The sequence below is a fragment of the Cetorhinus maximus genome, chromosome 24 (genome assembly GCF_964194155.1).
Source record: "Cetorhinus maximus chromosome 24, sCetMax3.hap1.1, whole genome shotgun sequence".
NCBI lineage: Eukaryota > Metazoa > Chordata > Chondrichthyes > Lamniformes > Cetorhinidae > Cetorhinus > Cetorhinus maximus.
In genome coordinates this window covers 47,919,991-47,932,473 of record NC_135902.1, presented here as the reverse complement: position 1 = coordinate 47,932,473, position 12,483 = coordinate 47,919,991, and the positions used below count along the sequence as shown (strand labels likewise).

The 12,483-nt window shown below is 39.3% G+C and overlaps 1 protein-coding gene and 1 long non-coding RNA gene across 4 annotated transcripts in view; one reads left to right on the top strand and one right to left on the bottom strand.

The window, feature by feature from the left end:
• The window catches only part of LOC144699875 (uncharacterized), a 425,222-nt gene that overhangs the window by 188,130 nt on the left and 224,609 nt on the right, over nt 1-12,483 (top strand). The window lies entirely within an intron of this gene.
• Nucleotides 1-12,483, bottom strand: part of aspscr1 (ASPSCR1 tether for SLC2A4, UBX domain containing) — a 200,490-nt gene that overhangs the window by 87,126 nt on the left and 100,881 nt on the right. For 2 of the 3 annotated variants that reach the window (XM_078571200.1, XM_078571203.1), the window contains one exon: nt 4,554-4,622. The exons of the other annotated variant lie outside the window; for it this stretch is intronic. In XM_078571200.1, the coding sequence (XP_078427326.1) occupies nt 4,554-4,622 (69 nt within the window). The remainder of the gene's footprint in view (nt 1-4,553; nt 4,623-12,483) is intronic. 3 annotated transcript variants of the gene reach the window in all.

Sequence of the window (12,483 nt, the reverse complement as noted above, 5' to 3'; positions counted from 1 at the left end):
CATCATAACTGAGCGGCCATCCTTGGCTCAGTAGCAATCTCACGTTAGTCAGGAGGTTGAAACCCAACTCCAGAAACTTGAGCACATAATCTAAGTTGACACTTCAAGGCAGTATGGAGGGGTCGGAGGTACCATTTTTCCACCCTGACATTAAACCGATATCCTGTCTGCCCTCAGGTGGATGCAAAAGATCCCATGGCACTATTCTGCGAAGCAGCATGGAAGATTCTTCTAGAGTCTTGCCCATTATTTAACCCTCAACCAACACCATCAAAAGCACGTCATCTGATCATTATCACACTGCTGTTTGTGCAGCCTTTCCAGTGTACAATTTGCCCAATTTGATTACGTTTCAAAGGTAACTTAGATGGCTCCGACAAATTTTAGCATAGCCTGAGGTCATAGAAGGTGCTAAATAAATGCAAGTTCTCTCTTTTTAAAGTGAGGTACCAGAAGGCACTCACTGCTTTCAGGGAAATTATAAAAAAATGTGTCCTGCAATCAGATCTGCACTTAGTGCTTTGATCAGCTCTGATTACTAGAATTCAAGTCAATCAATCCAGCAATCATTGTGACTGCTGAAGCACCAAAATGGAACAAACTGACCAAGATTTCTGTCACTGGAAAACCTAGTTTGTTTTCCTGTCCTTCTTTCCCCCCTCAAGTGACTTCCCTCCAAACCTGCACTCTTAGTGTCTGCTTGCTTGTTTCTTCTACCCGGTCACTGAGATTTGCTCTGCTTTACCAGTTTTTCATGCTTTCCATTCTGCTTGCATCTCTCCCACACCTTTAGCTATTCACACCTCATTACAGGTCTTTTATTTCCTTGATCTCTCTTGTGTCATGCTAATATTATTTTTGGCATTTAATCACTTTCCAGTCTCCATTTCAGCACTTTGCTATTGCTAATCATTTGATTTACTTCCCTGTCACTGTGGTTCCGTTTTTTCCCCTCCACTTTTCAATTGCATTGTGTTTTTTAAAAGCTTCCCTTTGAAATGACCTTGCGAGCCACTGCCTTATTATTTTTCAGTTCCAATGAAGTGTACATATTTGAAATGCTATTTGTCTGTTTTCTCCACAGATGTCTCATCTGTGTGCTTCTAGCACATTTTGTTTTTCAGATTTCCAGCATCTGCAGTATTTTATTCTTTTTTAAACTCTCCAAATTACCATGTTTAAACCTCCGGTGGAAAAAGGATCCTTCAGGCAGAAAATTTAATTTGTTGAATTTACCACAATAAGGGAGTAATGTCAGAACATTTAGAAACAAATGTAATCTGGTGAACTTGGGTTTGTGGTAGTGTAGTTAAACACTGCTAGTTTACCCCAATTGCACCTGTATAACTAACAACAGGATTCTAAAAAATCAGACTCCCAAGAGGGCTAATGTCACGCTGGCCTGCATTCGGTTATCAGTCATTTAAATTCACAAAACAAACCTATTTCGGGACTCTCAGCATGGAATGTTGATAACAATGTACCAAAATGTCTGTCAATTCTTGTAATAAAACTATCTATAGCAGTATACATACTGAGAAAACAAGCATGAGAAAAAACACTACTGAATAGGGGGAACAACATTTGTAATTCTGAATAACACTGTTCTTGGGAAGTTATCTTAGTGATGAATTGTCCTGAGAAGTATACCATTAGCATTGTTCCAATAGAAAGCAATGCTCCATAAAGCAGTGTTCCTGTATCTTTTTTAATTCATTCATAGGATGTAGATGTTGTTGGCAAGGCCAGTATTTATTCCTCATCTGAACTGTCCTCGAGAAGGTGGTGGTGAGACACCTCCTTGAATACAACTGAGAAACTTGCAAGGGTAGTTAAAAGAGGTTGCTGTGGGTCAGGAGTCACATACAGGCCAGACTGCATAAGGATGGCAGATTTCCTTCCCTGAAGCCACTGCTTTCCTTCCCTGGAGGAAATTAGTGAACCAAATGGAATTATATGACAATTGCTTTCATACAATATAAAAGTTTCATATAATATAAAAACAGAAAATGCTGGAAAAACTCAATAGGTCTGGCAGTATCTGTGGAGAGAGAAACAGAGTTAACGTTTCAAGTCTGTATGATTCTTCTTCAGAGCAAAAGAGAAGCAGAAATATGATGGATTTCATACTGTTTAGGATGGGGTGGAGCAACTGGAAAGAGGTAGAAGGTCAGGGATGGGTGACAGCTAAGAAGAGATTGACAAAGATGTCATGGACACAAGACAAAGGGAATGTCAATGGTAGCAGTAAAGAGTAAAGAAGGTGCTGATAGTGGCATAAAGGTAAGATAGCAGGTGTTAATAGCAGAACAAGAGTCAGCGCTCTGAGAAAGCAATACATAGAAACAAGTGACAGATGGCCCTATGGAAGGTGGGGGGAGGCACATTTGGAAAAAGGATTAAAAAAATGAACAAACAAATAAATAAATAAACGTAAACAACAAAAAAAAATAAAAATTGGATTAAAAAACAGATCAAGAGGGAGGACAGAATTCATGGTCTGAAGTTGTTGAACTCAATGGTTAAGTCTGGAAGGCTGTAAGGTGCCTAATTGGAAGGCAAGATGCTGTTCCTCCAGTTTGTGTTGGGCTTCACTGGAACATTGCAGCAGGCTAAGGACAGACATGTGGGCATGAGAGCAGGATGGTGTGTTGAAATGCTGGGTCACACTTGCGGACTGAGCGAAGGTGTTCCGCAAAGCAGTCACCCAGTCTGCGTTTGGTCTCTCCAATGTAGAGGAGGCCGCATTGGAGCAGCGAATGCAGACGACCAAATTGAAGGAGGTGCAAGTGAAGCACTGCTTCACCTGAAAGGAGTGTTTGGGGCCTTGGACGGTGAGGAGGGAGGAGGTAAAGGTTCAGGTGTTGCACCTTCTGCGATTGCATGAGAAGGTGCTGTGGGAAGGGGATGAGGAGTTGGAGGTGATGGAGGAGTGGACCAGTCTGTCCTGGAGGGAACAGCCCCTATGAAATGCTGACAAGGGGTATGAGGGGAAGATGGGTTGGTGGGGAAGATGTGTTTGGTGGTGGCACCATGTTGGAGTTGGCAGAAATGGCGCAGGATGATCCTTTGGCTGGTGGGATGAAAAGTTAGGACTGGGGGGATCCTATCATGGTTCTGGAAGGGAGGAGAAGGGGCGAGGGGAGAAGTGTGGGAGACGGGTCGGACAGGGTTGAGGGCCCTGTCAACCACCGTGGGGGGGGGAGAGAGAGAGAGAGAGAGAGAGAGAGAGAGAGAGAGAGAGAGAGAGAGATGGTCATCATTATTGAATCTAACTTTTTATTCATTTTATTTAATCTAATTTAAATTCCCAGCTGCTGTGGTGGGATTTGAACTCATGTCTCCAGATCATTGTCCAGGCTCTAGATTACTAGACCAGTAACATAGCCACTATGCTACCATACCCAACAAAGGAAATTCCACCTTATGAGTATTTTATTCGAAATGGGAAAATAGGACATGCAATGTTTTCAACCACAAGTGTTGCAAAAAAAAAAAAAATGACTTTAAAGAATTCAACAGTAAAAGGAAATAATTTATACTCAGCTTTCATTACTTTTAATAGAAAGGGTTTTTTTTGAATTCCCATTGCATTGGAATTCCTTGCAATAAATTAATTTACAGAGGCTGTTGGGTGGTCCCATTTACCCTAAAGTTTCACAGCAAGGCGACCATACTAAATCAACTTTCAAACAGTCAAAGTAAAGCCTGGACTGATGAAATTGTCTTGCTATACAAGGTTACATATAACACAACTGAGCAATGTTTCCAATTACTGAGTAACATTGGATGTGATGTCATCAGCATAATCAAATAACTAGGATCAAAAGGACAGCTTTTATGGATACTCTTTTACGGATACGCTAAGTGTCATAAAGTCAATCGGTGGGTAAGAACATTTTAATACTGGTTTTGAAGCATTTAAATTAATTTTTACAAGCAGAGTCAAGTTATATCAGTATGGCCTCAAAGTAGATCAATGTAATTCCATTCCATACATTAAAGTTTTTAAAATAGCCATAATTTTAATTAACAAACCCAAGCAAAAGTTATTAAAAATTAAGTGTGCTGTATGCCTCGTTATATTTCAACTAATCAAGTTTTCTGTTAAAAAACACACTTAAGGTTGGATGCTGGCTGTTTTTGTGGCATTACGTCATCTGTAAGTCCAGTACCTTCAAATGTATCTCCAGTGCTCTTTTCATGGTATCAGTAGTATAGGATCCTGGACCAGAGAACAATCACACAATACTGAGTTTGGCTCTGAATCCCAAGGAATTTAAAGTGAGTCAGAGATACTCAGAAATAAGCACCCACCAACACCACTCCCACCTTCTGAATTCACTTGAAGCATAATTTCATATTTAAATGGAACCGAGCTGGGTACGTCCCAACTAAAATTTAATCGACCAAAACAGGTCTAGTTTTGGAACTCATGCTCACAACATTCCCAACACTTGGTTCTGATAACTGACATATGGATTACCATTTCACTTAAGACTTGTGATTATTGAAGATGGAGTGAAAAGGCTGGATGACCGAGCAGTGTGTACCTTCAAATGCTCTTTGGTGATGGATGCTCCTAGGGATTCCAGTTTCAGGGGTTGGATGTCAACTGGACTCTACAAAAAAAAAAATGAAGAATGGGGTTTACAGAGTAATTTTCAGCATAATCGACATTACCTGGACTTGTGTTAGAAATTTAATTTGGAAAGACAAACAAGCCTGGGTGGTGTAGCTTTTAGGGAAACATAACACAGTAGATTATAGTACAGTGAATTAAAATCATCTTAATTATAGATTTTTTTTTTTAAATGAGGAAAGTGTGTCTGCTTACAGCAACTCTCCAAAACATTCTAGTTCCAAAATTTTTGTGCTACCTCAAAAGAAACCAGCGGCATTCCTTGCAGTATATTTGGAACCCCACTATGCACAGACTGTAAATATAATTCTTTTCATAGACAAGTGATTACTGGTGCTACAACAACCGCAAGTGAATTAACCTTCCTATTAGCAACAATATCTTGAGTGAATTTTTGTCAGTAAGACAATGAATCTAGGTGCCAAGGATCTGTTACCATACGAGACTCAATACTTTGGAAGTACCATTTATTCAGAACCAAAATGTGTGGGACTGAATTGGGTTGGGTAAAGTTTACACAAATGCAGATACTATGAATTTGGAGAAGAGCCCCAGGGTGCAAATCCAGCATGGCCAACTCTCGAGCACCACAAGACCAAATTTCCCCCTTTCTTCACGAAAAACATAACCACCTGGAATTCCAAAAGAAATATGCATGGCACGCTTGAGAATCAAATACAAGGCATTTTCTTACAGGTAAGAGTAGTAGATTACAGCAGCATATGCCAAAATTTTATAATACGCATTTCCAACTATTTTAAATGTTCCTGTACTGAATTTGTATCAGAACAATTTGACATTTTAAGAAAAAAGATGTCCTGGTTTAAAATAAGAGTGTATATATGGATGCTATTTACCATTGTGATATCCAAGATTTTGTCTTTGTGGGTTACCATAGGTGTGTGTATATCTTGAGGTCACAAGCCTTATGATCCTGATTCCATTAAACTGCATATATCAAGTTGCTGATAGCAGATTTTGCTATTCAAGGCCTGCAAAAAGAATTCTTTTGAGGTCCTGTAGATTGCAGTCATTCCCTTAACAACAATTCTCTGCAATCTTTCTGGAAAGTGAGGGGTTTTTGAGGTTCTTCTGCTTTTCAAAGCATTTCTGAAAAGGTCTCATCTTTGACAATAATTCCAACTGAATTGCAGGCACAACATACTGATGTCGGAAGCAGCGCAAAGACAACATTCCATCAGACTGCGCAGAAGCAACTATTTTCTTGTTCGCAACAAAGATAATGTCAGTGACATAAAATACTCTCTTCCATAAAGGAATGTAGTAAAATGTCCATTGTCTCAATTTTTGCCACCTTGCCCACTCTCCTATGACATGTCCTTTAAACATGATCAGACCAATATACTGCAGAATCTTAGCAACGCCTCTGTGCTGTATACTGGTGTTCTGTTGCTGTAGCTATATATTATCAACATTTTGTTAGCTTTTTTAACTGCTTTGTTATATTGCCTAGTTACTGAAAGAAAAATGTCTACTATTATTGCCAAGTCCCTTTCTAAATTTTCCAGTTAACGTAATTCCATTCATCGTACACCATCAATGCCACAATTACTGAGTCCTTGGAATCAAATTATGTTATGGACTGACATCAAACAGGAAAATTAAGTAAGTACAGAACCAAACCTGCATTTCCAGTCTGAAAAATTAATACCTCTCAATCACCCACCCCCTCCAATATCAACTCAAATCACCCTTAATTTTTTCCCACATGAGCTGCCTCCACAGTCTCCCTCAGAAGCACATTACACACATTCACCAATCTCTAGGTAAAATACTTCAAGCTAAACTGTTGGTGCACTTTCTCAATTCAAATACTGAGTCAATGATCCCTATTTTAGAGTTTCTGTGGCAATCGCAAGCATATTATTGGAGTTAAATTAATCTATTCCTTTAAGGAGACTTCAATATTTAAATATTACGCTGCTTAGGAGTAAAAAAAAATCCCATCTAGCTTCTTGGTTTGGATAGATTAAACTTAAGAATCAGTTTGGTGGCCCTTTTCTGCACTGACTCCAAAGCCTAAGTTAGCCTTGCTGTAGCCTAGCAAAGAGACAGCATACAGTATGCCAGAAACTAGGAAAACTATCCAAATTTACAACACTTACAGTCAACAGGAAAAAAAGGAGCTTCCATCATATTAACTTACTGAGCAATCATGGAGACGTCTAATTTATATTCAATTCATTATAAAATTTACATCATAAACGTGATGCGTCAGCAAGCAGTCACATTCCAATACACTTCCCTACAATCTGGTGGAAAGGTAATTGCATTGTCACAGCTGGTACTCTCATCTATAAATCAGCTATTTCTGAAAACATTTTACAAATCTTGTGAGGAAAGGCAATGACAGTCAGTTTGAAGTACTAAAAACAAATTAAAGTTGTCCTGAGCATAAACCTGCTCAGCGATGTACAGGGCACAGATGCTTTTAAAATCTCACTATAAAATATACAATACATTAGATATATGCACACTCAGCTTGCATTTGTATCATGTCTTCAGCACAGAAAACATCCCAAGGTGCTTCATAAATGGATTCTTAGCCAAGGAAGGAGAGATTAGGAGTGATCAAACATTTGATCAAAGAGGTAGGTTTTGAGGAATATCTTGAGGGAGGTGGAGAAGCAGAAGGGTTTAAGAGAGAGAATTTGAGAGAGTGGGGTCTACACAGATGAAGGTATAGTCTTCTATGGTGAGATGGAACAGAAATGGAACAGTCAAGATGGCAACTCAGGTAGGGCTTGGAACACATTATGAATTACCTGGTTCAGACAGAGTGACCAGGAAGGGGGCTGGTGACAGTCAGTTCTTCTCAATGTTTAGATAGTGGACATTCCAGTCTTTGTAACATTCAATGTCGGCCAGCCTGGCAGGTTGGAGGTAGTGGAGAATCATGTGAGCTATGTCAAAGGGTGCAGAAGGGTCAAGGAAGATGGAATAATGCGCCAATGTCATGAGAATGTTACATGAGACTTTATTTGGGTGCTATATGAGGGGTGGAAATCTGATTAGAAGAGATGTGGTAGATGCAAATCTTGGGGGCAGCAACACATTCAAGGACCCTGGTCAGCAAAGGGAGATTGGAGATAGTTAGCAAGGTCAAAAGATGTGTGTGGGTGTTTCCTTTGAGCAAGGAACGATGATAGTTTTGAAAAGTAAGAGGACAGTTCTTATATAGAGGAAGCTAAGGCTCAAAGTTTGGATGCAGAGAAGTAGTCAGTTATCATACAGCAAGGTATTCTTTCAAGAGCAAGATATTCAAAATAAGTTTTCAAATGTATAGGTGCAAAGCAATAATTAGAAGAGAAACTTCAGTGGCATCCAAACCCTCTTGCATCAACTCTTAAAAATGCTTTCATTATTCTATGTACGTTATCCCCATCCCAAAGTATCTGAGGTCTTGAAGTGCTTGGTTTCCTCTGTGGGTAGAACTGTGATGAAGCTGGGACTGGTGATCTCTGTTCCTGACTCTGCTGGAATCAAGATGGCACCAATTAATTTAAAAGTCCACGTCACTATGGGCATATCATGAGTGTCTGGTTGTAGGGAGCAGTTTGGCAACCACCTCATTTCAAAGCAAGCTTTTTTTTTTTAGCCACAGCCCAATTACAAAGGGAACATACCATAACGAGCAGAGCCAGAATCTTACAACTCTATGAAACACTTAAGATGCAAACAAATGCAAGTTGTTTAATGGGAGTCCGGGTTAAGACACTGCAGCATTGAGCAGGCACATATGCCAGTTCAACCGAACACCCAGGTCACTCAGCAGTAGGGAAGTCAGGGAAGAGAAAATTCCCACAGTGGGAATTCCCATCCCAAGATCCCAGCCCCTCATGTCAACGGGTTAGGTCCCCATGCCCGAGTAAACTCTCAGCAGGCAGGATTCTAGGCATCTGGAGAGGTCCAAAGTTTTAAGAATTCCCAGTAAGAGTAGCTGAGGCAAATACCTGGGTCATTTAATAAACAATTGGATGCAACGACAGGGAAACTTTAGGGTCTTTCTTGATGAATCCTCCAATGTGAGTTGAAACTTCAATTATCTTGCGATCTTCTTGTAACAGTTTGGGTAGTTCAACTGGAGTGCTTTAGCAGGCAACCTTCATTGGCTTAAAAAATTCTTTCAGTTATTTGTTGGGTGAACCTACTGCTAGCAAAATTCGTAATTCTGCATTAGGAATCCAACAAGAAATAGACCGCATGTCCCGTTCAGAATCCCCTTAAAAGCTGAAGACTGGGATTTGAGCTGCTGTTTCGACATACCATAACAACACAATTCTTCAGTTATTGGGCAATCAATAAAAATTTGACAAAATGCACCACTGAATGGGTCACAACAATACACAAAAATGAAGAAATGTAAAGGACATTAAATACAAGCACTATCCAAATTTCCAGTGTTTTCTATGTACATTCTCTGAACTGAAGATAGTGGCTATTGAAAAATAGAAATCATTTATGGAGATAAATGTGCTGAAATTCAATATTAAATGGTGTTTACAGCAATTTCAGGGCACCTAGCCAAAATTAACATACCATGTGGCAAGCATATTACTAAATAAAGTACTTAGCTAAAAAAAACGTTTAATTGTTGAATTATGGTTTGTGTATCAAAACAGGGTTACAATTACAGTTTAACCAGGCTACAGGAGGATGATAATTATGAGTCTGTCCAAAATTTTTAACATTTTCTTTTGTTAAGTGTCTAGATTTCAAGCAGACTTTAGAGAATATAAGCATCAAGAATCTTACTGCATTAACTGGTCAAACATAATGAAGTCCTTTTTCTCTAGCAGAAAAGCAAAACAAGGAGATATGACCTTGCAACTGCACCATCCTTGCTATCCCCCACATCAGTAAAAAAGAGTTCCGCCAGGCTGATTCCTGGGTTGAAGGGGTTGATAAATCAAGAATAGCTAAACAGGTTAGGCCTTAATTCATTGGAGTTTAGAAGAACGAGGGTGATCTTATTGAAACGTACAAGATTCTGAGGGGGCTTGACAGGGTAGATGTTGAGAAGATGTTTCCACTAGTGGGGGAATCTCAAATTAGGGGACATAGTTACAGAATAAGGGGATACTCATTTAGAGATGCGAAGGAATTTCTTCTCTCAGAGGGTAATGAATGTCTGGAGTTCTCTACCCCAGAGAGTTGTGGAGGCTAGATCACAAAGTATTTAAAGAGGAAGTAGATAGATTTTTGAAATATTGGGGAGCTGAGGGCTAAGAGGTGCTGGCATGAAAGAGGAGTTGAGGCCTGGGGCAGATCAGCCATGATCTTATTGAATGGCAGGGCAAGCTTGAGGGGCCGAATGGCCTACTCCTGCTCATATTTCTTATGTTATGTTGTTATGCTCTCTTAAATTACCAACTTAATACTGACAAACAATGCAACAAACTTATGTGGTGCATGCCAATGTTTCTTTTTTATTCATTCTATGGCAAGGCCACAATTTAATGCCCATCCCTAATTGCCCTGAAGAAAGTGGTGATGAGTTACCTTCTTGAACTGTTATAGTCCGTGTGGTGAGGGTACTCCCACATTCGTCGTAGCAGTTTGGTACAACTGTGTGGCTTGCTGGGTAATTTCAGAGGACAGTTAAGAGTTAATTGCATTGTTGTGGTCTGGAGACACGTGTAGGCCAGGCTGAGGTCAAGACAGGTTTCTTCTCCTAAAGGGCATTAGTGAACCAAAAGGGGATTTTTATAACAATTTAGTAGTTACATGGTCACCCATATGGAATCTGAACATTTTCTTCCTGATTTATTTAACTAACTGAATTTATATTCCCCTGCTGCTGTAGTGGATTTGAACTCATGACTCTGGGTCATTAATCCAGGCCTCTGGATTATTGGTCCAGTAATATAACCGCGGTGCTACTATTCCTGGTATGCACCAGAACTACATGGCATCATTAATTTGTCAAATGTAGCCAAAGATGTGTGAAATCACATGCAAACATTTTATTGAAATTATACTTACAGATGTACAAATGCTCAACAGTCATCTCAAATTCCTCTCTGCTTTTTAGTGCAGGTGCCAACTCATTTAAACAGGCCAACCAACATCTCTGCCAAAATAGCAGGCAGGAATATCAAATGAACAGGTTCAGCATTTATAATGTGCTAGTCCAGAGTCATCGTGATTGTGTGCCAAACAGTAATCTGGCACTGATGTTAGGTCTTATTTTGCAGTGGGCTTCTCATTGGTTCAAGACCCTGTCCTTTTAATTCAACTTCGACGTGAAAATTCTGCACACGTGCTGCATTTTAAGCCACATGCATTTGTCATCTCTAATAGATTCCGCCACTTTCAAGGTTTGCAAAGTAGATGGAGTGTAGTTATTTATAGTGTATACACAAGGGACTCAAAGCAAAATCACAATCATTGAATAATCTTGCAGGTAAATATTAAATGCTGAGTTTTTAAAATTGTTTTTTTTAATGGATTGGAGCCATTTGTGTATAGTGTTCAAGAATTAGAATGTCACTTGCTATTCTTTAAAAAAAAGTATTGTAGCTCAGATATTAATGACCAGGTTATTAGATCATTCAGACCCTTGTAAGAAATGCCCCTTTCTTTAACCTGGAGGAGCACTGAAACACAGGAAGTTTTAGGCATGGATAATGTTAAATTGGTTAAACAAAAATGATGAATGTTTCTAAATGGAAAAATGCTACCCTTGAAGGAAATTGGTGATCATAGTCTTCTGAATAATTAAGGTACCAGCCCATTTATCCAGCAACTGCTGAAATGTCTGTGTCTGCCTGCAGTAGTAGGTTATTGGTCTTTAAGGTGAGAAGTTAACTACTCAAAGGATGATGCCATTAACAACAAAGCGATCGCTTTCAATTACATCCACCAGGTCATTGACAAAGACAAGAAATATCAAGGGGTCAAACATGTTTTACTGGGGCACCCCTGCTTAATTGCTACAATAAGACATACTTTCATTTATCATGAGCTATGTTTCTGCCCTCTGAGCATGTGGCTTTGAAATCCTGAAGTTAATAAGTATATGTAATGGCTAATGCTACCACTTAACTCTTGCCTTCACCCTAAAAAGAGAAGATCTGTTCAGTTATGTAAATTACATTTACTTTTTTTTAAAAAAAATAGCACAAGACAAGCGAGTCCTGCACTTATTAAAGGTATGGTGGATTTTTTAAAAATAAATGATTTTGATACCATTATCACACACCATGTTGTTTATTAGCTCAACCTATTATTTACTTGGTGAATTACTATCTCTGAAGAAGAATCATATGGACTCGAATTGTTAACTCTGTTTCTCGCTCCACAGATGCTGTCAGACCAGCTGAGCTTTTCCAGCATTTTCTGTTTTTATATCATCACTGCCCCTTCCTGGTACTCACTGTGTCCTATTATTCAGCCAATTCTTACCCAAGCTTTACCAAGATAAAGACTGCCTTAAGTCATTCATAAAACCATAGAGATTTACAGCATAGAAAACAACCAGTCATCCCATTGTGCCAGCTCTTTACTAAAGCAATCTAGCTGCACTACTCTCTTCCAAAAATACCTCATCTTCTCTGCTTCAAATATCCATCGTGGAGTATATTCATCTTTTCAATTTGTCTGCATACACTACGTCATTGGGCTTTCCAACACCCGGTTGGGAGATATAACTTTACCCCAAAAAAAAAGTCAGTTGTTAAAACAGCTAGGATTTCTTTCCCCTTTCCAAATCAGCGCCGGGTGCCATAGACTATGTTATAGAATTATAGAATGGTTACAAGATGGGAGGCCATTCGGTCTGACATGTTTGTGTCAGCTCTCTGCAAGAGCAACTGACC